The sequence below is a fragment of the Silurus meridionalis genome, chromosome 7, assembly GCF_014805685.1.
Source record: "Silurus meridionalis isolate SWU-2019-XX chromosome 7, ASM1480568v1, whole genome shotgun sequence".
In the NCBI taxonomy this organism is placed as follows: domain Eukaryota; kingdom Metazoa; phylum Chordata; class Actinopteri; order Siluriformes; family Siluridae; genus Silurus; species Silurus meridionalis.
In genome coordinates, this window is record NC_060890.1 from 23748954 (window position 1) to 23776066 (window position 27113).

Genomic DNA, 27113 nt, shown 5'->3' on the forward strand with positions numbered 1-27113 from the left:
TATCGTACAATTCATCTCACGGAGTATATTGAATGTATAGATACGGCAGGGAAATGTTGTGTATTTTATTGCAAAGTGCAAAGTGACTATTGGAAAAGCAAAGTGGATAAGGCAAGTGGTGCAAAAAATGGTGCAATTAATCCTATATATAATTATTGATTATGCAATGTGTCTATTGGAAAAACAAAGTGGGCGGAGCCATTCAGTAACAACCAAACCTTTATATTAGTAGCTAGAAAGTTAGTATAAGTGCTAACATTTCCTTAAACAAAAAAACATGAACAAAAGCAATAAAGTTACATACAATAGCTTGCCCCGCCCCTAATCCTGCACTTACTATGGTTTGAAAGTCAAGTTTCAAGTCAAGTTTATTTCTATAGCACTTTCTACAATGGACATTGTCTCAAAGCAGCTTTACAGAATTTAAAGTAATTTGCATATTCCAATATGATAATTTTTTTTATGATTATTCAGTGTGGGAAAAAAAATAGAAAAATCGGTAGAGGAATGTTGCACCAGCTATTTCTATATATTATTTGTGAAAGTTGATTTGCAAGTCATGTTAATTTATTTTGTATTATTTTGATTATGCAAAGTATCTATTGGAAAAACAAGTGGGCAGGCAAGTGGTTAAAAAAAAATAATAATAATAAAAAATAGGCAGAGCAATGTAGCAACAACCAATCATATATATAGTTAGTGATTATGCAATATGTCTATTGGACAATATTTAAGCTTAAATGTCATATATTATTAGGTTGACTTTATTGGAACAAAAGTAATATAGTTTCATACAGCTAGCCCCGCCCCTAATTCTATATTTACTCTGGGTTAATATTCATTTGCATATTCTTGATTTTGTTTTTATTTTGATTATGCAAAGTGGGAAGGGCAACGTGTGATAAACCTCTGTATTAGATGGAGGTGTTAACAGGGAGAGTGTTAGCATGGAGGAGAATTATCATGAAGGATGTTAACATCATGAGTGTTAATCTAAAGTTGAATTAGCATGGAGGGTGTTAACATGGAGGGTGTTAGCATAGAGGGTGCTAGCTTGGAGGGTATTTAGAAGAAGTATATTAACATAGGAAATTCTAGTATGGAGGGTATTCACAGAGTGTATTAGCATGAAATATATCAGTATGGATTGTATTAGCATTGAATGTATTAGCATGGAATGTATCAGAATGGTGTGTATAAGTATGGAATGTATCAGTATGGAATGTCTCAGTATAGCGTATATTGGCATTGAATGCATTAGTATGGAGTGTCTTAATATGGAGGATTTTAGCATGGAGTGTATTAGCGTTAAGTGTAAACCTCAGGTGACGTATCATTATATTGTTATCGCAGGAAAGTGTAGCTGGAAAGTGAGCACATATTACAGCTCCTGATATGATAACCCCGCCCATTTCATACTGATCTAAACACAAACCCAGGTGCAGACAAACCGTCGCAGTAACGTCTACGTGAGGACGCTTAAACCTGAGATTGACGTTTGCAATCTAATTAGTTTAACAATAATTCCAGTTGAGAAAATAAGTCCGGTCTGTCAGGGCTCTGACAACGTTTCTTTCAAATCCTGTTTACGATTGCGAGTGAAAGCTATTTTATAACCTCCTGCTCTTGGGCTGACAGGAGGAAAGCAAACAACTTATTTCGCTGCAGCTGGATAATTGCATAGCTAATTGTTTCTGTGGTGTGGATTTATTATTCTTTTTTCCTCCGTGCTCGAACACATGCTGACCTTCAACTGCTGAAATCATTCTATTCGAAAAGACAATTGACGTCACACCATTTTCTGTCCGAGCCCTTGATTACCTCCGGCTATGCGGAGATCACATGCATTACAATTTGGTTTTGGATCTGAGCAGTGAAATCATGATAATTATGATAATCATGATACATATGAATTCGGATTGTGCTTGATTGACAAATGAGGTGTACTTACCTTCATGAATATAGACACTATCACTAAGCCATTTGGACTCTTCGCAGCTTCTGTGTAGTTGGTGTAGAGCTCATGGTTGTAGTGGATCAGTTGGACCTGGTGGAAATACAGAACAGTTTTTATACAAAATTGCTTGAGCAATTGAGTTTCACATGAATGTTAGCCCCGCCCCTAATCCTGTACTCATTCATTGAGGGAACTCATGTGTGGTGGTGTTTCTAAGCGTTCATAACTTCTGGAACTTTTTTGGGGGGAAAAATGGTTGCCATGAATTATGAGAAAACTCCGAAAAAAACAAACCCAACAGTCTTGAACAATTAAAAGTGCTTCAAGTTTGTGCTGCTCTGAACTCTGAGTGTAGATCAGGCTGAGATGCCAAGCCCCTGTCATCACAGGTCTTCACACTTCGCAATCACGGTGGCGCACCTGGCGTCTGTCCTCGCTCCAACACGCCTGTCAGGTTTAAATTTAAAATTCATTGTGAAGCTCAGGTAATCTTCACGCACTGAATTCCTCGAGCACGCAGCCAAGCCAGCAACAAAGGTTTTAAAGAGGAGTCCGGGTCGAAGCGAGGCCGCAATCTTACACATTCTTCAAAAGAGATACAGGAACGAGGGGAAGAAAAGTTTATCCTAAACAGCTCGTAAAAATAAAAAGCGAGAGACGACTCATTCGAAATAACTTCTCAGCCAGTAATCATTTCCATATTACCCAGGCTTCAGTCAAGTTTCAGAGCTGAGGCACGGATTTGTGCGGAGTAAAATCGACTCGTGGACATTTCCTGTAGACCTCTGAAAAACTAAGGGAGCAATAAAATACCACCACTGAAACCAGGAAGTAAGAAATCCTCTCAATGGAAGTCAAAAAGGAATTGATGGGGAGTTTAGGGGACTTCTGATTGGATGGTCATAATTTCAAATTTCAGCACCACCAAACTGCCACTGGATTTTGTAGAAGATATTGCTGATGTACGAGGTGGTATCCTCATAGTCCTATTGCACAGCAATACAGTTGCGTTCCTGCAACTTCTGGAATGTGTCCTAAAAGTCTTCTTTTCAAAGTGCGGCAAGCACCTTCTGCGATTTGAGCTGGATCTTTATCTTTGTTAAGAGTAGGGTGGGTGCAGAAGTGAGATTGTGTTGTTTACGGCGAAAGACTCGGATGTGAGAAGAGCTCGGTGACAGCGTCAGAATAGCAGATGTGGTAACGCATGCGGTCAGAACAGCACCAGTTGCACAGCTCCCGATGTTCAAAGGACAATGTCTTTTGGCACACTAACTTATGAGGGCTGGTGCTTCCTGTGACTGTGCGTGCAGCCTTGTGTTTCTGTTTTCATGTTACAAAACTAGTTTCGGTGTTTCGTATCTTCGAAAATTTATCCAGAGCAACTTACATTTATCTTATTTATACAACTGAGCAGTTAAGGGTTAAGGGCCTTGCTCAAGGGCCCTGCCCTGAAAGCATGGTAACTAATGGCTTTTAAATCAAGAAGTCCATTTGACCATGATTTAGTGTCTCATACGGTACATCATTGAATTCCCAAAATCGGAAACTGCTCATCTTCTGGGATTTTTACCCAAAACCATCTGTACAAAATGGTGCGAAAACACAAAAAACATTGATTGAGCGACAAGTTTGTGTGTGTGTAAAAACCTAGTTGAAACTGACAATAAGGACGTAGCATCTCAGCAGGTGACCTACAACAGCGAATAACCAGGTCATGTAACTTTCATGCATACAAGAACATAAATCGGAGGCTTTCACATATATAACTGGACAGACGGCGAAAAATGACCAGGAGATTATTTTATATTTTTCAGATGTCCAGTTTGGGTGAGTCTGTACCCATGATTTTCTCAGGTTTCTGTTTTTTGGCTGACAGGAGTGTATCTGATTGATCTTCTGCTGTTGTAGTTCATTGAATAAAAAGTTGTGAAAGGTATGTAACAAATTTAGAGATGCTTTTCTGCTGACCACGATTGTAAATGCATTGATTTTTAAAAAGTTTGAACCAGATGCAAGTAGATTGATTATCTCTTCACTATTTTGTTCCTCGAGTGCATTCTCTCAGTACTGCTGCTGCTACGTAAAAATTATTAATAAAGTTTTACTAAAGTTAATGGCTAGTTTTCATCTGCAGTCCCTTGGCCAGGTATATAAATAATTATAAACATAGAAACTAACAAACACATACAATACTTAATACTCAACAAAACTCAAAACTTATACTTAACAATAATACTTATACACGTCCTATCAAAGTCAAAGAAAAAAAAAACTCAGTTAAACCAAAACCAAATCAGTGTTCACAGGTTCGAGTTGATTTTAAATAAAATTTCAGTTTTAATTTAAACGTCAATAGATGAACACATCCTTATGTCTTCTATGATGTATGACTTATCACAACACTTCAGAGACCAAGGTGTATCCCGAGAGTTACATAGAATACAGATTGACATGGCAGAGGTAGAGCTGCATCTTCCTGGAGACACAACAAGAAAATAACTTCTGGTTTCCTTTACTTTCTTTTTTTCTTTTTTTTTTGGCGCTACAAATGCAAATCATCTGTTTGTGGAAGTTCCATCAGTTAGAAGTCAAAAACCACTAAAGTAAATTGATTTGATGATCTGAACCAAAGGAATAAAAGTGTATATCATATTGCATTGGATTGCATTGTGTAGAATCGAATCCAAAAACGTATCGCATCATATGCATGTTTAATGTATCACATCCGTGGCTATGCACCGAGGTCCGAATCGCATTGGCCTCGGTTATGGAGATGGACATCACTAATGATTATAAAAGGAATTATATCCATCCCGGCTGCTCAAACCTAAATTTTCCAATACCATTGTGGCTGAATGAGCATGAATCTTTACAAGAAGACTTATGTAACATCTTTTTAGAAGAGTGGAGTTAACTATAACAGAAAATGGGCACTAAATACGGAATGAGATGGATGCCCAGGTGTCCACAAACTTCCCTCAATATGGTGTAACCGATTCTTCACATACATGTTGACATAACCTTTGGCTTTAAGTTCGAAGACAATGTGTGCTTATTGAAAACACAAAAATCTGCTTTGTGACTTTTGTTTTTCCAACACTCAGGAATATCAAGAAACAAAAAAAGTGATTACAGAGTGCATGCTGATGTGATTATGATCTCTTAATTTTCTTTTCTGGGGGTGAAACCCAGCCATTTGCATCCCCCAATCTCCCAAACCAGCAAATTGCCTGTGCTGGGAATCAGGGCCAGGCCATGGCTTCATACCCTGCCAAAAAGATCAGCAGATACGCAGTGTAGAGGAGCAGACAGCACAATAATGAGTTCTGGAGAGGAGCACACACCAGGAGCGAGGGTTAGAAACACCCACGCACTCACTCTCACACTCACACAAACGCACACACACTCACAATTATTGTGTTTGGCAAACCTGCAAGAGTCGAACTCATCTAAGTTTTTTCCGAAACTCTGAGGGCAACCTTGCTCCTGTCCACCTCTTACACAAACACTCGGGTGATTCAACGATTGCAGTTTCATTTGTGTCGTTCCGATTTTGCAAATATGGGCAGGAAGTTCAAAAACAAACTAGGCATGAAAACATTCACAACAACCGCAGCCTTTCCTTATTAAGGCATGTCTAAGACCTGGACACACTTCATCCTAAAATCTGATCATGGAAATATTTTATTTACTCAACCGTGTTACCTAAATTCATATTTATGATGTATGTTTAATATTCTGCATGTTAGATGTTCAACAAAAACAAGAGGAAGTTGCACTTCCTGGAAAAATGTCTCTTATGTTTATTGATTGATTTACTGATTTATCAATTGATTTATTGCGTCATTTACACATGTACGGTAGAATTATTTCCGATGCTGTTTTTATCTCACAAATAAAAGCTAAACACTGCATATCCACTCCAAGATCTAGATGTCAGAATGAGCTTATCTCCAAAATAGCTTAATTAGCATAGAGGAAGTGAATTCATTTGTGCTAATTGCCAAGACAGAAAGGGACTCATATATACAAATATAAATTACTATAAATACGACAGTGGGAACACCTGGGAATATACAGACAGCGGCAGGGACATAAAAAAAAAAACGCACAATAGTAATACGAACATGGAAACTTGAAGGGTCCGTATTGATGAGGGTCGGCATGTGCTTTGTAATTCGGTGAAAGTAGCCCGCTCTCCGGCATTCAATATACAAAATCCTTCTTCTTATTGCTATTATTATTGCCATTATTATTATTATTATCATCGTCATCATCATCATCATCATCGTCATGGAAGAAACCTAAGCAAATATTGGTCTGTTTTATGCAACAACCCTAATTCCAAAAAAATTTATTTGGGACCCTGTGCAAAATGTAAATAAAAACAGAATGCAATCATTTGCAAATCTTATAAACCCATATATTTACAATAAAACAAACAAACAAAAAAATCTAATGTTAAACCTAAGAGTATCTGCATAGATATAGCATTGCATATTTGATTAAGACAATGTTAACTGCATACTGCAACTATTACAACAGCGTGATTTTGTAGTAGTGGAGTCCGGGTGCTGATTTGCCCTGCCTGCAGTTTAGACCTTTCACCTTTTGAAAACATTTAGTGCATCATGAAATGAAAAACACAACAAAGAACACCCAGGCCTGTTGAGCAGCTACAATCCTGTATCAGACACATATGGAACAATATTCCTTTCACAAAACATCAGCAACTGGTCTCCTCAGTTCCCAGACATTTACGAAGAGAAGATGTGTTGCTTCACAGTGGTAAGCATGGTCCTGTCCCAACTTTTTTGAGACGTGTTGCAGCCAAAAAGACCTTATTTTTTTTTTACTTAAAATGGTATATATTCTCAGTTTAAACATTTGTTTTTGTAGCTTTATTGTGAATTTACTATTCATGAGATTTTACACAGTGTCCCAACTTGTTTGAATTGGGGTTGATGTAAACTCCATCATGTCACAGATTTTATGCAGAAAAATTCACACACTTCAGTATTTTATTAAACATTGGCATTAGCATCACACTTTTTTTTACCATGGAAAGTCGCTGGTTGGTGTGAGAGATGCTTATTATTAGCAAAGTGTATTGTTTAAAAGCAACCTTGTCTTTCTTTCATACCTCGTCTTCTGTGCTCTGCTAGTGGAAAGCTTGGACCTCTTTTTACAAGCTCCCTGACAAGTGTTTTATCGTGCGATTGACAGCTCGGCACTCGATCTGGACGGAATATGAAGACTGTAAGTCGATAGGAGGACGAGTTGTGGACAGAGTTAACAGGACAAATAAAAAAAAAGGCGCTCATGTGGAACCGTCGTCACGTGGACAAGCAGTCAGAGCACGCACCCGTAAAAGCAAATAAACTCCAGCGGAGATTAGACCGAGGAGGCTGGGTTCGATCATGGCCAAGAGAGTGTTTGAATTAAGCCGGTCTGTAAAGATGCTAATAGCCTGTCTGTCTGTGTGTCTGTCTGGTAGACGAGGAAGAAAGTAGAAAAGAAAGAAAAAAAACCCGATAAGCCGTAAGATTAAGCAAATATTAAATGAAAACACCTCTCGAGCCTCAAGTGGTGGGTGTTTACAGTCAGACAAAAGGCTTAGTTTAGATTACACAAACTGAAGTGTGGCTGGAAAAGCTGCATTTTGGCAATTTCCTGTCTAATCGGCACACTCTGCCCGGGTTTAGCAAAAGCGACAATGTTATTTTAATGAGAAAACGCTTCTTCCGTTCGTATCGGAGCAACGAAAATGGAATGTAAATGTGTTACTTCGCTAAAATTTAAATGCAACGGAACTATATTTATATAATGTTCAAGCCATGTGGAAAATAATTATAAATCCTGCATGCGATTTGTTACGGTGTTAATTTATTACTAGGGAAAAAAAATAAAACATAAAACAATAGCAGCAGCGACAACTTTTCTCATTTTCACATTTGTCATTTTTTACTGAATTTCCTACAATTAGAATGTGTGATCTAATGTTGGAAAGGAATGACGTTTCATTACATGTTCTGCAGGTTTGAGAAAGTCGTGAGGTGTGTGTGAGAGAGAAAAAGTTAGATGCCTCAATAACAGCTCTTATATCAAACTGGAAATCACAAGACACAGTTTTACATAGACATCGGTGCATAGGAATATTCTGGATGCTGACTAGTCAGAAAGTTGTTGAGTGATGTTTACTAGGGGAAGTTGGTGGGTTATTAGGGGGTAAGTGTTTAGAAGGTCGGGGGTTTAAGTCAAGTCAAGTTTATTTCTATAGCGCTTTTCACAACAGACATTGTCTCAAAGCAGCTTTATAGAATTTAACAGTGAAGGTGAACGATGTGTATTTATCCCTGATGAGCAGCCGCGGCGACTGTGGTGAAGGAAAAACTCCCTTAGATGTTATGAGGAAAAAACCTTGAGAGGAACCAGACTCAAAAGGGGAACCCATCCTCATTTGGGTGACATCAAGAGTGCAATTATAGTCTTTAAACAATACAGAACACTGGAGAGTGAGAACTAACATGAGTACTGGAGTGTAAGATTATGAGTAATGTTCTTTCTACAGTCTTATACAGTCATTTGAGATTATGGAACCAGGAGCTACTGAGCAACTCATAAAATAGATCATTAGATCCAACACCAGCTTCTTCATGCCACTCAAAGAGGTCCAATGTCAAAACTCCACATGAAGTGGGATCCAAATGGCGCTGGTACGTCTCTAAATGGTTCGGGATGTTTGCGGGGTCGGCATCTACTTCAGTCCCAGAAAATTTACAGCATTTGGCAGACCCTCATCAAAGCAAATTATATTTATCTCATTCACACAACTTCAGATTTGAAGTCTAATGCTCTAAATACTAAGCTCCCACCTCTACCGATATCGTCAAGCTTCCGCTCTTAGGGTCTTTGAGCAAGAAATAAAAAGAAAAACTGTTAAAGGAAGAAACTGTAAACTTTTTTCGCAAAGTTTTTTTCATTTTCAGATTGTGGCACAAAGGCATCATGGCGAAATGGGAGGTGTTCGAGAGTATTTGCAGCCTACCCGCACCCCTCGTGGAGACGCAAACAGGACGCCATGTGTTATTAGTGAAGAAATGTCAAAGACGGAACGGAGAATAGAGAACGAATAACTTCCTGTGGAGTAAAATGCAACTCAAATGCAACTCAAAAGACGGGCGTAAAAGCACATATCACACTCACACTCATACACTCTATGCACAGACGTTTGTGGACACCTTACCAGAAGATTGGTATGTGTTTTTTGAACATCTCATTTCACATTTGGTTTCTTATTTGCTGTAATAATAACCTCCATTCTTCTGGGAAGATGTTCCACTAGATTTTGGAGATTGTTTGAGGAGATTTGAGCTCATTAAGCCACAAAGACATTACTAAACTACACTACTACTATGCAACATAACAATTCATAAATCCAATCGACCCATAGTTATAAATATAATGCCTTTTTATAAATGATTATAATGGAGTATATAATGCATTACGAGTGCACAATAACTGTGTCATTATTCTCTTCATATACAAACTTAAATGCAATCTATAAACTATTTAAAAACATGAGAAGATTTTCTGATGGATATGGCAACGTAATGCCTTGTGAACAGTGATTATAAATGTGTATAAAATGCATTTATTCACTTCCGTTCAATGTTATTTTTATAGCGCTTTTAACAATGGAAACTGTCCCATAGCAGCTTTACAGAAAGAAAAAGATTAGAGATAAATATTTTACCATCACATATTAGCCCCTATAAGTTCATTCCTAATAAGTGAGACATGTTCAACATTAGCAGGAAAAAGCTCCTTGAGATACTGTAAATCAATCAATTCAATGCAATTCAGTTTAATGTTACATGTAAAGCACTTTTTCATTCTTTTCATTTTTATACACCGAGTATTTTAAACAATAGACATTGTCTCAAAGCAGCTTTATAGAGATAAACAGTTATAACGTATATGTATAAATGAGTGTTTAAATATAGCCCTATAAGTTTGCTCCTTATGATAGTAAGTTTATCCCAAATGAGTGAGCCAGTGGCGACTGTGGCAATGAAAAACCTCCTGAGATGGTATGCGGAAGAAACCTTGAGAGGAACCAGATTCAGAAGGGAACCCATCGTCATATGGGTGACACCAAATGTCCATTCATAACAGTTCCATCATTGCTAAGGTTATTAACTGTTAACGAATGGAAACTCAAGTGTAAAGCTGTTTATGGCAACTGTAGCCATTAAAGCAGTTTTTATAAATTTATACTTTTTACATTCATTATAAGCCAGATCCCTCTTTATGGTTCTTGAGTTTAACCTCGCTCAGTAGCCTCATGGATCTTTAAAGTGTTCACGTGGAACCATCTTCAATTTTAGGGGCCTCCAATCAAATCCAGATGCAACTGGTAGCTTATAGGTTACAACATTAGACTTTAAATCTAAAGATTATGAGTTAAAATCTCAGCCACACCAGGCTGAGATTCTATCTATCTATCTATCTATCTATCTATCTATCTATCTATCTATCTATCTATCTATCTATCTATCTATCTATCTATCTATCTATCTATCTAATCTATCTATTATAACGTTATAAATGTGTTCATTATATCTTTGTTGTAAATATTTCCAAGAAAAGAGAATTCAACTGATATTATTTAATTACTCTGAGTATTAATAACGTTGCTGAAGAGAAGGTCAATACCTTCCCAAGTATATAGATGTTCCAGTGTGGAACTGCAAGCGATAATGGCTCAGTAATGAAGAGTAAACAGACAGAGCTAGGCTTCAGTTGCCAGGTCACAGCTTGCAATACTCCGATAACCTGTCTCCACTTTGTTTTATTATTGTTTAAATATTGGCTGACTTCCAGGCGAGGGAGGGGGGACGAAATTATAATCATTAATTACGCTGGATTTGCCTGTCAGGCCCGCGGTTGTTTTGTTGCCTTTCTAATCGCCGGGCTTATTACTCCCAAAGAGAAATGTCACGCCGCTACTGACTGGCGACTTCATCAAAACACGCAGGCTGCGGTGTCGCGTCTTTCTCAAATTACACCGCCGGTTTAATTGAGCTGTTTCATATGGTGTGTGGAGAAGATTAAGCGCTGGGGAAAGTACAACCCCATAGGTAAGGAAGAAAACATGACCAGGCGGGCTCATAGAGAAATAATCAACAGCGGGTTGTTACTCGGTCATCTGAATTTGATTGTTTGTCTATAACATATGTGTCAAACACAAGGCCCGCAGGCCACATCCGGCCCGATGTACAATTATATCCAGAATGCGAGATCATTTTATATAGATTTATTATTATTGTTATTAATATCCCGGCGAAATAAAAAGCTGATAACATAAACTACATATCCCATAATGCAGCTGCCATGCGGAATGCTAGGCTACCTGGAAACATTCCAGCATCAATCAAGTCGAGCTTCTGTTAATGTATACAACCCTATGGTAAAGTTATAGCGAAGCCCCTCACAATGACGAAGAGAAAAGTTGATTCTGAAAACAGAGCCTTCAAAACCGATGGGCTTCTGCGTAGATGTTTACTGACGCTGCCGGTAAACTCGTGTGTCTTATTTGTGGAGCGAATGTGGCTGTAATGAAGGAATTGAATCTACGACGGAACTACGAGACAAAACATCGGGATCAGAGCAGAAGATACTTAAAGTAGAAGAGTTAAAGAAGAATCTGACATTTCAGCGGAGCAAAATCACAAAGTGAAGCTGCTTGAAGAACTGCATGATGAAGGTGTGCAACAAAATGGCAGAAGAAAACTGAAAGTTTTGATTTGCTGTTGTTTTAACTTTTGCTGAAAAGCACAGATTTTATTTATATGTCAGGGCTTTTTGCAGCATGTTCATATTTTAAATTTGTATACTTTTGACAGGAGACATTTTTATGGAGAACAATATTTGAAGTTTTTAAAGTTTAAGGTTTTTTTTATGGCATAAGAGAAAAAAATAATTTTTTTCAAGGGTTTTTTGCAGCATTTTTAATTTTTTTGCAGATATTTAAAGTTTAATTGTATATATTGTGGAATATATTTCTGTCTGTTTTTATTTATCTTTATGTTTAAAAAAACATTTCGTTTGAGTGTGTTCAATAAATGTTTATCCTGTTCAGTCCGTGACCTAAAGTGTGCTTTGAGTTTTAGCCCCTTGTGCAATTGAGTTTGACACCCCTGGTCTATAAAACCATTTGTGTGTATTCTGATTGGCTGGAAGGTGTGCATTCACGCCTTTGAACATACAGCCGATAAAAACAGTGTTGTCAATTGAAACGTAACCATAGTTACCACAGTACAAAGCGAGACAGCTGGTGTAAAGATTAAACTCAATGGATGATTTTTGCATGTCAGTGCAATTATATGGTGATAGAAGTGGATATATGTGAATATGGTGAATTTAAAGATTTAAATGAGAAATATAACAAAAAAATGGAAACAGCTTTAGATGCAAGGGCCTGGCTAAAGGGCCCCGAAGAGTGGTAGCGGAGAGAGGTAGCTTAGCGGTTAAGGATTTTGGTTCTGACAATCATGAGTTCAAATCCCAGTAACACCAAGTTGCCACTTCTGGGTTCCTAAAAAAGGGCCTTAACCGAAACAAGGTCGAGAAATGAAGGGAAATGTAAAAACATAAGGGGCTTGGTAATTATAGCAAACCGAACAAGCAAAAACATAGAACATGGCGATGTTACATAACCGACAAACAAAAAAACAGATAACAAGACGGGGTGGAGACTGGACACTGGAGAGATGGTAGCTTATAGGTTACGACATTGGACCTTGAATCTAAAGATTATATGTTCAAATCTCAGCCATACCAAGCTGCCACTCCTGGGCCCCTGAGCAAGGCCCTTAACCCCATAGTTCAGTTGCATGAATGAGATAAATGTAAGTCACACTGGATAAAGGTGTCTGGCAAATGGCGTAAATGTAAATGGATGCAAATCATCAAAACACGCTTGAGAAACAGTTTAGCGAAAAGAAATCAATATACATATAAAATATTGGTAACAAGTGATTGATCACTTTATACAGTACAGACCAAATGTTTGGACATACCTTGTGTGTCCAAACTTTTGGTCTGTACTGTATATATATTATATATACAGTACAGACCAAAAGTTTATATATTTTATATATACAGTACAGACCAAAAGTTTATATATTTTATATATACAGTACAGACCAAAAGTTTGGACACACCTTCTCATTCAAAGAGTTTTCTTTATTTTCATGATTATGAAAATTGTAGATTCACACTGAAGGCATCAAAACTATGAATTAACATGTGGAATTATATATGGAATTATATACATAACAAAAAAGTGAACTGAAAATATGTCATATTGTAGGTTCTTCAAAGTAGGCATCAAGAGAATGCCAAGAGTGTGCAAAGCAGTAATCTAAGCAAAAGGTGGCTACTTTGAAGAACCTACAATATGACATATTTCAGTTGTTTTACACTTTTTTGTTATGTATATAATTCCATATATAATTCCACATGTGTTAATTCATAGTTTTGATGCCTTCAGTGTGACTCTACAATTTTTATAGTCATGAAAATAAAGAAAACTCTTTGAATGAGAAGGTGTGTCCAAACTTTTGGTCTGTACTGTAAATAATAAAGTATTGTGCATCTACTAATAAATATATATAAATAAATCAGGAATTTTCTTTTTTGCCAATATCCAATGCACACTTTTTTAACCCGATGCATCACATGGTTAACTTTCATGCCGATGCTACCACATGTCTTACAGCAAAATGTGCCAACAAATCACCTTCTTATGAGGCATCATAAAGGATAGACGTAATGTATTATAAATAGTCGTAACACAATCTTATATAACTAGGCCATTTTTTGGCACTGTATAATTGTTTTACAAATTGTGTTATAATTTTTATAACTGGATTACTATCATTTTAATGTAATAAATGCATGGCTGAATTACAGCACACAAGGCTACTTTCTGCTCAGGAGCATCAATCAAACAACCGATGCTGCTCAGTGTCCCGGGTAAAGACCAATCATCTCGAGTTTGGCTTATTTTAAACCTGATGCAATATTGTGCAAGATAAACTGGGTCTTGAGAAATCATATATCTTCCCTAAAGTATGCTGATTGAATATTATACATTTCGAGTAAATGTATGCTGAATATACAATAATACTGCAATCTGTTTCGGGGTGCTGTAATACCCAGAAGCTCGAGTTAATATTTTTACCATAATTCGATACCGAGGTGATTTGTGTGCTGTCAGCTTCAGCTGTCAACATCAGACGCTCGCGTTCCTGAGCTAATGGTCTCCACAGATGTCATGTCTGTGTAGGGTATGCTCAAGCAGACGTTTCGGCTTACCTCCCCGGAAAAGGCCTGGCCGTTAAGTAGATGCTCCGAGCCCTGTCCGTCTTCGCTGCCAAAGTGTAACCTGATTTCCTCCAGTCGGTGGCTGTATGTCATCGGCCCACCTGAGATGTTCACCAAGTGCTCCTTGTCCAGGCGTAGCGAGACGTGGCGGCCCGTGTTGTACATCGTCCCTCCCACCTAGACGCACACCCAAAAAAAAGACACACAAAAGAAAACAAAGGTTGAATAACAGCTCTGCGTTTCTGTACTTGTGTCTGATGTTGCCATGATTTGCACTTCCTCAAAACAGCCATGTTCTGTCAGAACCTCACTCTTGTGATCGCAAATAATCTCCATAGTGTCGATTTGTACCCAAGACCTAATCATAAAGACAGTCCTGTGCTCATACTAACATTTTTATTCAAATATATTCTGCTGACTCAAATTAAAATGTACATTGGTAAAGTTTCTCTTATTCAGAGTCGTGTTGTGCACATGGTTAAATATATTCCTGTAAGGTTGCCAGATATTGCTCGAGATTTAGGTTTTCTCTGGTATCCGAACCACGACATGAACCATATGAAATTAGGTGTAATTCTATGGCAAAGATATTGAACATAACTTCTGAAAGAAATGAAGAAAGAAGAAAAACTGAAAATGGTGAACTCAGGGAGGAAAAATGTAGCATGGTCTGTATATAAACAGTGTTCTTGCTTAACAGTTGTTTTTATCATCACTAAAACACTGCTAGAGTTTTCCTTTACATTCCATATGCAAGATTACATTTGACGTTCTGGCTCCAGGGGGTGTGGCTTTAGAACAATTTTCTCTTATTGGCTTGTGATATTTGATTGACAGCTCACTGACAAAAATGTAGGACTTTTTGAATGCGTTCTGGAAATGGTAGACTAAAGAGTAAAGAGACTCAAACAACAAATATTAATTATAAAATGAAGTTCCAGAACATTCTTCATAATTAATTGAAGTCCCCATTTTCTGGTGTAAGTAAAGTCAGGGGCTGAAATAAGGTGAGGTGAGGAGGTCCGAGCTGCAGTCAGCATTCCAGTTCAATTCAGTTCGTTCCAATGAAAGGTGTTCAATAGGGTTTGATCTTCATGAAGCTGAAACAGTTTTGGGTCTCCAAGATCAAGTGAAGGGAGGTTTATTTCTACCACATCCAAAAACGTCTTATACAATTGTGTGTCTTGAACTTTTGGAGAAGAGCCACATATGGTTGGAAAAGACAGGGGGCCTCAATACTCAATATGTATATGTATCTGATAAAGTAGTGTCCCTGATGAATGTTTTTCTGCAAAAGAAAAAATCATGCCACATACACATATTTTTTCTAAAGCTGATTCAGAAAGGTTGTAGCACAGAGTTTAAGACTCTGCATTACTGATCAGAAGGTTGGGAGTTCACGGGGCCCTTGAGTAAGGCCCTTAACCCTCTGCGCTCCACGGGCAGGTATCATGGCTGTCTTTGCGCTTTGACACCAGCTTCCACACCTTGCTTGGATTTGGGAAGAAAGGATTTCACTGCGCTGTAAAGAACATGTGACAAGTAAAAAGCACAGAATGAAAAAATAATTTGATCAGAACCGAGATATGAGAGGTGAAGCTACTCATTCTGTTTAGCATCATTTGTCTTTAGCTCCATTGTCCTATTTTTATTATTGAAACTATAGTCAAAGTAGTTGTGTTGTGGCTCTGTAATTGAAAATGTTCAATTTTCTTTTATTTGTGATCAAAGAAACGAAATGAACTAAATGACCCAAAAAAAGATTCATTCATTTCGATTCAAAGAATCAATTTACTACAATGATCTGATCTTCTTAGTGATCTTTTCACCAATCATGGGTAAAGTAAAAAGAATGATACATGTTTGTCCTTTTTATTTTTTACATTTAAATAGAACTGTTATGAGTATTGTGGCTATTTAAATAGAAAAAGCGTGCGACTGCAATAAAACAGTTGCGTCCCTTGATCATGTGATCTGTCCATCCTGTATCCTTAAACAAACCCACTTCAAGTGCAAGGACCACAGAGTAAAAGTGAAAGCAAAAAGCAAACTCTGAACCACTTCAAAGCTTCAACTGGGCCCAGAAAAATGGGGGTGGGGAATTGATCGACTGCGAGGCTTTAAAACGCGAGCTCGGCATTACAAAGACACCCAGATAACGATCTTTATCACTATAAGTGTTTATTTATATTCTGGAGTAGTTTCAAAGTGAGCCATTGATATTCCGAGCGTGACTCGAGAAAGGCTTCCGTAGCTTCTTATCTCGCTTTTTCTTTTCTTTTTTTTTTTTGCTTCCTTTCATTCTTTTCGCCCTTCCTTCTCCCTTCTCGTCTCCTTCTCACTCTCGCTCGCTCCTTCTCGTTTTTTTTTCCACCGCTTGCCTTCAAAATCATTTTCCCTCTCCAAATTCCCAGAGAAAGGGCCCTGCCCACACATTGTAAATATTTTATAGAACCCCTGAAAAATCAATGGGTTGAAAGAAGAGAGAGAGAGAGAGAGAGAGAGAGAGAGAGAGAGAGGAAAAGGAAGAGAGATCTAGCTTGAAGTGCCAAAGGCGAAAAAGAACAGAGCAGTGTGCTGCAGCACTTAAAGGATTACTAGTGTGGAGGAGACTTACCTCAGGGTTTCGGACCTACCCAAGAAAAGGTTTTATTTGTATTTTTTTTATCCTAATTTCATCTATTAAATCGTCTTTCAGCTGATTATTCACAAGATACTGTTGTCTCGGAGCTTCTCGTTGTTTTCTTTTAGGCTTTGACTCATATATATGCTAAATTACTGCAAATTATTCTAGAAAAACACAATTTACAATTTCTGTCCAACAAATGGTGCAAGATAAACAAGTACACAATTGTATACGATGTCTTTAGACATGGTAGCATTGAATTTTTCTTCCACTTGAACTACCAGACCCAAACCTGTTCCAGCATTACAATACCCCTGTGCACAAAGCCAGTTCCATGAAGGTATGCTTTACAAGGTTTGTAGTGGAAGATCTCCTGCTATAGATCTCTGACCCTAGTAAAACTGTAATGAATGGAAATTCAGTATTGAGGATGAGGTTCTCTTTTGGGTCCGGGTTCCTCTCAAGGTTTCTTCCTCTCAGCCATCTCAGAGAATTTTTCCTTGCCAAAGTCACCACTGGCTCACTCATTAAAAACAAACTTACAATTATAAAAAAACAAGTGATACATTCTTTATCTCTGTGAAGCTGCTTTGAAACAATGTCACAAAAAATGTTCTCCAAATATAATTAATTGAATTGAACAATGAACACCTTGAGGATGAATTGGAATACTGACTGCATCTCAGGTCTTCTCACTCTTTCACCTACATCAGTACTTGACTTTACACCCTTGTGGTTGAATGAAATCTCACAAATCTTTACAAACGCACTCCAAAATCAAGTGGAACATCTTCCAAAAAGAGTGTAAATGTATTGTAAGAACAAATGGAAACTAATGGGGAGGTGGTAGCGCAGTGGTTAAAGCATTGACATTTAAATTGGAAGGTCATTAGTTTAAATCCCAGCACCATTTACATCATTTGTCAGACACCCTTATCTAGTGCGACTTACAACTGATCAGTTGAGGGTGGTGCTGGGATTTGAACTTGTGACCTTCTGATCCAGACCACAATGATTTAAGCACTAAGGTATCACCAAGCTACATTATACTGCAAGAAGTTTGCTTACACCTGGTCATATGTGTGGTATGTGCATTTAAAGCATCGCATTTCACATTTAGTCCCAATTTGCTCTTAGAATTCCCTCCACCCTTCTGGGACGATGTTTCATTAGATTCAGACACAAGGGTGTTAGTAAAGTTAGGTACTGATGTACAGTAGGTGAGGAGGCCTGGGTTGCAGTCAGCGCTCAGGTTCATCCCAAAGGTGTTCAGTAGGGTTAAGGGTCAGTGGTCTATCGCAAGAGATCTTCCACTCCAACTCATGGAAAACATATCTTCATGGAGCTGGCTTTGTGCACAAGGGTATTGTCATGCTGGAACAGGTTTGGGTTTTTTAGTTCGAATAAAGGGGAAATTTCATGCTACTGCATCCAAAGAAATGGGAAATAACCACATATGGCTGTGAAAGTCAGGTGTCACAATAATTAACTACTTAACTACCCCAGTGCAAGTCGCTCTGGATAAGCGTGTCCGCCAAACCCCGTAAATGTTATCCACATACAGTTGGTCATTTTTACATTTATTCACACTAATTCCTCAGAAAGATTTAAGCAATTTTATTATTTGTGTAATGTTTTTTTTTTTTTCTTGGATGCTTCACTGCATTCCAGCAACAAAACCAATAAACAAATCAAAAGAATTCTACTTAACATGACTGGAGTCTCCTCTGTGAGCATTAAACACCACATGGGTTAGTCCTCCTCTGGTAGAACGCCAACACCGGTGACTTATTCACTCTCTCGTTCTCCTGCCAGCTCTCCAGATCTCTTCTAGGTGCCATCCGCTCCGGAGCTTGCTCTCCATCTCGCTAAACGCATCCAAGCTCGTTTTATCCGGTGGCGCAGTTTGTACGAAGGTATTTGAAATCATGGGAGTAAATGCTTTGCTGCACTTTAATTTCTTAACTTGACAGTTTTATGTATAACATCCCACACTGGCCTGACAACAGCTGTAATTACAGCAGGGAGTCGGTGTGTTTACGATGCAGATGGAAACGCCACAAGCATCTTTACTAGGGCTAACAAGAAAAAAAAAAAATGTTTTGCTAATAATGCATTATGTGTTTTGGACAGATTATAAAACAGAGATTGTGATGTTGGACGGGTTTAATCATGCTCAGAAATAAAACATGATGTATAATAATGTGATCATAACAAGATCCTCCTAAAGGCTAAACAAACCTCCATAACCCTTAATAAGCATTAATATAGAATTGTTAAAGACTTTTTAGTACCAGATTTGTTTTACATTAGAATGTCAGGCCACTGGGTTGTCAGTAGCTTACAGGTAGATTATATGAATGTATTCCTCATAACATCTAAGAGAGTTTTTGCATATCAGGGATAAATACACACCATTCACCTTAACTCTTAAATTCTGTAAAGCTGCTTTGAGACAATGTCTGTTGTGAAAATCGCTAAACAAATGAACTTGACTTGACTTGAATGTATACAGTATCAAGCTGCCACTGTTGGGCCCTTGAGCAAGGCCCTTAACCCTTAACTGCTCAAGCTATAAGTTTCTCTAGATAAGGCTGTCTGCCAAATGCCGTAAATTAATACGTACTACAGTAATCAATCAATCAATCAATCAATATAATAAACGGACGTCACCCTAAAAATGCTATTTTATATATACAGTACTGTACTGTATTAACATTTTACTTAATTTTATAATTAATAATTATATTTGTATTCATAAATTTCATTATTTCAAGGTAAAACTCTATAAAAACTATTCCCTATAAGTTTTTTGTTCTATCGTGCTATCCGCAAGAGACCGGGTAAATCAGCCAAACGAATTAGTTATGTGGCAAATGCAATTCTGCGATAAACCGGGGCGCGAGATTCAAACCGCGGTAAAGCGAGGGATTACTGTATATCTTTTGAGACATTCGAATTTTCCATAACCATCCATATACAGTTCTTCCCCAAGCTGCTACCACAATGTTGGCACATGGCTGATGCATTACATTTCCTTTCATTTGAACTAGGAGACCCAACCCTTTTCCAGAGTTAATGCCTCTGTAGATACGAAGCTCCATGAAGATATGCTTTACATGGGTTGTAGATGAAGATTTCCTGCTATAGATCCTTTGGGATGAATTGGAACGGCACCAGTACCTGACTTTACAAACACCCATGTGACTGAATGAGAACAAATCTCCACAAACACACTTCAAAAACATCCTCTCTGAAGAGTGGAGATTATTCTAACAGGAAAATGCGGACTAAATAAGCAATGGGATGTTTATAAAGCACATATAGTCAAGTTGTAATGAACTAAAAACATTAGAAGAAAGTAAATAATAAGGACTTTCTATAATCTTTATTTTGTCTTGTGAACATAAAGCCAACTAGATAAGAGTCCAACATAAGTGAATGTTATAACACAGTCATTACAATGTCATGACAGGGCCATAAATATGATTACATTATATTATATAATTGTATGAAATAATAATTATATGACGCTGTTAGAATATTTACCTGGCTCTTTTAAACCAACCACCTGGATGTCTTTTTCCAACACATCCATAAATTTCTTTATAGGACTTCCTATATTCCTCCTGCATGGCAGCTCAGCATTCTCCTCCCTGTATACCACATGTTAAACCCTCCTCTACACATGACGCTGTCATTACATTTATAATACTTACGTAAAGTAGTGAAGGTTACATCATAATCTCGAATGCTTGAATACAAATGATATATGTTTATTTATTTGCATATGCTTTTTTGTTCTATAGAATATATATATATATATATATATATAAGATAAAGAAATAAAGTAGCTAAAACAAAACAAATAATCCTTTTCTGAATGCTCCAGTGTAACCAAACAACAGAAATCCTCTTGCCCAGATGACCAAAACAACATCTATGGAGTTCACCATTTACCAGCAAAGAATGAGCAAGCACTTGTCATCAGAATGGTATCATCAGGTGAAAGCCATTCTGAGGAAAATTGACATCAACAAAGCAGCAGGACCTGGCAGGGTCCCGAGCTGCCCATTGAGAAGATAGCAGGGGGTTTTTAATAGCATCTTCAGCCTTTCAGTACAACATGCCAATGTTTGCACTAGTCTCAAGTCCATCACTATTCTCCTTGTGTCCAAATAAATCTGCATCTACTAGCTAGTTGCATTATTTCTTTTATCATGAAGTGCCTTTGTTTTTATCCAATTAAAAATTACAATTATCACAATTATACAACTGAGCAGTCTACATATCCAAATCTATCTACCTACCTACCCACCCATCCATCCATCCATCCATCCATCCATCCATCCATCCATCCATCCATCCATCTCTCTCTCTCTCTTTCTCTCTCTCGCTCTCCCAGTTCTTAATAGAGATAGATATATATTAGTTAGGGTGCTGTGTCATGGCTGACTCTCGCCTCTAAACCAGTTTCCTAACAAGCTGTACATAAAGAAAGAATTTCACTGTTCTGCAAATCAGAGTAAGAGTAAAAGCCTCTCTATGTTGTTTAAATGTCATAGTTGCCATAATCATTGCTCATTCCAAGGTTATAGGCCTTGCTCAAAGGCCCAACAGTGGCAGCTTAACTGTACTGTATTAAGATTTGAACCTAAGACCCTCTAATCAGTAGTCTAACTTCTTAACCACTGAGCTACAGCACATTCTGTCAATCACACCATTCCCGAGGCACTGGATAGCAATCAATTACCGTATTGATCAAACTGACCAACATTTGGTCCTGTCTTATTTACAGTTCACACATCTCTGGCTCTTTAAAAGCAATATGTTTTGTCAGAATGCTATGCCAGTTGGTCAACCTGGGCCTAGCCCAAGTACCTAACTCTGAGTGTGAATCCTAGACTTTCTTATAGTACGAACAGGTGACCACATCCCAGTCGTATTAATCCTCTGTAATTCATTTTACCATCTCTACAATTTGCTGATTACATTGATAAAATGGGCCTGATATCCAAAACCAAGGAAACTCAAGCCTACAAGGAGAAGGTCCGACATCTGGTTCAGTGTTGAACATTTTGTCACAATCACAAAAATAAGGTCATTGTACATTTTAGAAGATCCAGATAGAACAAATGTAGGATGGAGAGGGTTAATGATTCCTTGGGATAAGTTTGCATACCAAAGTGTTACACATGGTCAATTAATACCGTCCACCTGAAACAACAAACACTTTAGGTCCTGCACAAGTGTAAGCAGGCTAGAAATAAAAAACTCCACCCTCCACCCAGGATACAGAATATTTGTCCTTTTGGCATATGGACATGGTAGAGTGTGTCATACAGATTAAAGTGCAGCTTCTTCTTCAGAGCTGGAGTTGTAATCATCAACATACCACCACCCCCACAGGGGAAGAACTACATAAGGCTGGAAAAGTCAGGTGTCCCAAGACTTTTGTTCCTAAAGTGTATTATATTCTAACAGACACTTTTAACCAGACGGATTTTATTTTAATTAGTCAGCACTCATTTTCCCTTCTTTTACACCTCTAATGATGATGAGTGTTGAGTCTAAAGTCTAATATCATATATTACTACTGTGCAATATTCTGTGAAACAGCAATGATATGAAGATATTAGAGAAGCATATGGTCTGGCCAAAGAGATTGGTTTTATGCTCCCTGAACGTTCTGAGCATATCACACCTCTCACAGGTTCATCGTTTTAAAGATTGAAAGTCTGAATCTCGCAATCTGCAAGCGTTGGCCTTTATCATCGTAACACTTTAGTTTTTTTTTTCTGTTCCAACATCAGAGACAATATATATGATCATTTCACTGAATGGCACATAAAAGTTCGTGAAGGAAACCTGGATGAGATCAAATGTATCAAGGAACATCGTGTCCAGATACGATTGCAAATATGATGTTGCTAGAGATGTGTGAATATTTGAAGACAGAAGACAGATCGTTATTTCTGATTATGTGAGTACGAAATAAAGCTGAATGGGAGTGTAGCAGAAAATATTTCGGCAGAAAAAAAAGAGATAAACAAAGTTTGGTCTGATTTTCACACAGAAATCCATAAAAAACATTGTATGCTTTGATATGTCTTTCTCTTTCTTTCTTTCTTTCTTTCTTTCTTTCTTTCTTTCTTTCTTTCTTTCTTTCTTTCTTTCTTTCTTTCTTTCTTTCATGAAGGCCAGGTTTAATCTATCTATCTATCTATCTATCTATCTATCTATCTATCTATCTATCTATCTATCTATCTATCTATCTATCTATCATCTGTCTATTTGTCTGTCTGTCTGTCTGTCTGTCTGTCTATCTGTCAAGGATATATATATATATATAATGAGAATGAGAGGAATCAAAAAGAAAATTGAGATAGATAGATAGATAGATAGATAGATAGATAGATAGATAGATAGATAGATAGATAGATAGATAGATAGATAGATAGATAGATAGATAGATAGATAGATAGATAGATAGATAGATAGATAGACAATATCCTGCACTTGTTATTAATATAAAGCTTTGCTATTTATTTACCACTGTTTACTATGCATTATGAAGCATATGTAAAGAAAGCATTTCAGTGATAATGCATATGTGACAAGTAGAAGGCTCTTTATGTAGTTTGAATGTCATAGTTTCCATAGTATCTCCTTGTTTCCATAGACATGTACAGCATGAGCTAAACATAGAGTTTATACAGAGCTAAATAAAGAGTTTTAATAAAAAAAAAATTAAAATAAAAAAAAAATGTTTAGATTCAATAATCATTAACGAGCTCTAAAAATTCTATCTTGGTTAATAACATTGTCATGTACTGTACTTGAAGTGAAGATGGATAAAAGTGTAGAATATTCTTTTATTGTGTGAACATAAAACACGAGCACTATAAACAATACACAAGAAAACTACCACCATGAATGAAGAACAAAAACTGAACCTGAAAATGAGCATAAATTCAAAAGCATGAGAAAACAACCAGTGTGGAATGACAGGATATATATATATATAATTGCAGGGATTAATGGGAACCATGGTCCAGGGCCATTAATCCTGACACACATACATACTCTAACTACACCCAATATGGTATTTTTATATATATATATATATATATATATATATATATATATATATATATATATATATATATATATATATATATATATATATATATATATTACACACACAAATTCTGCATGGACACCTATACTACAGTACTTGGACACCTGACTTTTCCAACAATGTGTGCTTTTTTCTGACAAAGTTAATGTTCCACTTGAACTAACATGAACTAGGAGACACAGACCTGCTCCAGCAAGACAATACCCCTGTGCACAAAACAAACTCCATGAACATCGTCTCTATGTTACGACCGTAACCCTAGTTCCCCGAGGGAACGAGACGATGCGTTGTAATGCTATGGGGCGTTCCAATAGTAATATATAGTAATATAGTATATAATAAATAAATAAATAAATAAATAAATATATATATATATATACATGATCTTCTGCTATACAGCTATACAGCTGCTATACAGCTCTCAAAAGTGGAAGCTCAGTGGTTAAGGCCCTGGGTGGCTAATTGGAAGGTCAGGGGTTCAAGCCCCAGTCTTGCCAAGCTCCCACTCTTCAATAGCACCCTTTACCTTCTGTGCTCTGGGGCAGCTGTATCATGTCCGACCCTGTACTCTGAACGTGCACAAGAACATCTTTCCAGAAGAGTGGAGGTTATTATAAGAGCTAGATGTAATTACACCAATGTAATGTTCAGGTGTCCACAAATTTTTCTTCCATATAAGGTAGCTGCAGCCTTCAGTCTTCAGAAAGTGAATTTAACAAGAAAAGTTTGAGCGAATTCTCCTCCCCGTATGTGGCCTGCTGTTGATTAAAAACAGAAGGTCAAACAAACTTCCTTGCGGCATTTCAGCCTTGAAGCATAACAACAAAAAAAAAGAAGATTTTAATACCATCTCGTGCATCCCGCCGAGAGCGATGAACGAAGGCTAAGCGTAATGCATTAGACTTAATGACGAGACGTGTTATTTTAGTAGATGGATTCGTGACGATGAATAAAATATCAACTTCATCTTCGAGTTCGAGAAAATAAAAATCACAGGCAAAAATTAGTGGACGTATTTTTCCGATACTGCGGAATTCATCGTCGGATGGCGGGGTCGGGGCGAAGTTTCGGGTTTGTGTCTCTGGTAAAATATAAAAGTAATAATATAAAAATGGAAAAACACAAACACTCAGACAGGGTGCTTGCATTCCTGTGTTTCTCTGATGAGTGGATATTGAAGGTGATGCTTGATAAAGTGTTTGGGATTGGATCTGATTGGTATGCAGAGCACTTCTCATTCAGAGAGGCTTCTGTTCCAGTCTGCATCCTCCCTTCATTTAATTTCTTTTTATAGATCCGCTGCTTTAAATTAGAGCAAGTCGAAAGGAGTTTTCTTTTTTTTTTAGATTTGCTCACACGTCATCACACAGAACAAATGCAAATTGACCCCAGGGACTACGATTCAATTTCGAATTGATCCGGCTCCTGGAAATTGTCATTAATGCCAAAGGTGGTAGAGGTTTAATTGCTAACATGCAGATTAGCATTGGATTTTCATTCACGGTGTCGTCGCGCAAAAGACGCATTGGAGGCGGAAATAACCAAACCTGTGCAATTACCCGACGACTTGACGGCACCTGACGATGCCGTTTGAAGTCGGCAATTTTCTTCATTGTGCTGCAGAAAAGGGTTTCCGGGAATAGATTAACACAGACCAATGGATTTAACAGGTCAAAGAGAGGGGAGGCTCGGTAAGGTACAAAAAAAACAGCTCAAGGATGGCAATTTAATTACCTGGAACTTAATCAATAAGGAAAGATGGAATAAAACGTGTAATAGTGCTAAAATAACAAGCATTATAGGTGTTTTACTGACCTGAGCTTCACAAGAAAACATATTAGGACTGTTTGGTGTAACTGTTGAACACTGATCTTTTTGTTGTGATGCATTCAAAAAAACAGAAAGCAGAAAATCTGGTAACATTATTCCGAACTAAGTAGTAGAAACGGCTGAGAAAGTCTCTGAACTGCATTCATAAAGTATAAATCGAATTAAATAAAAATTCTACTCATTGGATTGGATACAATCAAAGTAAGATATTAAGACATTTTTATAGGAGTCAAGACTAATTTAATTGATACCCTTCAAACAAGTATTTGTATAGTGCCAACTGGGAACCAGAGTAACCATTAATGGCCTACAAATTCTCAAAACCATGGTGAAAAAAAGTAGGCAAGATTCACAGTAAAGAGCAAAGAAGGACCTCTGGTGAAATATCATTTCTAAAACAATTGTACATTTACAAATAAAAAAATAAATAAATACCATTGTACCTAATCAATTGAAATGGAAAAAAAGAGTTGACAGAGGTAAAATTGTGATTAGATTTGGATATAAGTATAGTCCTAGAAGCGATATAAGAACTAAATGCTAAACAGCTAGACACTAAGCAATCGGGACAATATGTGTAGGGGGTCAACTGGTAAAAAAAACCTTTATTTATCTTAAAAACCAGTGACCCAATAATGCTGTAGAAAGTCTAATAATGCAATCATAAAGCAGGAAAGACTTTGCAATGAAGATCTAGAAGGGAACTGTCATGCACAACCATGAGACACAGGATTAAGTTGTCAGTTGTAGAACAACTTTACGTGTATGAGTAAATATATAATTCCCATTAAATGCAGACACACATATGTAACAATCACTCGATTGCTCACTGTGAGGTGGTGTATGACTAGGACATCAGTTAAAGCATGCAAAGTGTCAAAACTAAGTTGAAAGACCCTCCACCCTTGGGGCTGATGAACAAAAATATCCATAAACACACTCCAAAATCTACTGGAACATCTTCCCCGATGAGTGGAGGGAATTATAAAAGCAAATTAGGACTAAATGTGGAACGCAATGCTGAAAAATCACATACCGTACTTTGGTCATAAGTGATTTTTTGAGCATTGCATTCAACATTTAGTGCTAATTTGGAATACTTTTGGCAATATAGTGTATCTATCTTTAATAGAAAAAAGCAGCGGTTTCAGAAATTATAGAGCCAG

General features: G+C 37.3%; 1 protein-coding gene across 1 annotated transcript in view; it reads right to left on the reverse strand.

The window, feature by feature from the left end:
• ca10a (carbonic anhydrase Xa) overlaps positions 1-27113 on the reverse strand; it is a 237687-nt gene that overhangs the window by 12758 nt on the left and 197816 nt on the right. Inside the window, exons 4-5 of the mRNA XM_046852909.1 lie at positions 14342-14527; positions 1952-2047 (exon numbers count right to left, since the gene is read on the reverse strand). Coding sequence (XP_046708865.1) covers positions 1952-2047; positions 14342-14527 — 282 coding nt within the window. The remainder of the gene's footprint in view (positions 1-1951; positions 2048-14341; positions 14528-27113) is intronic.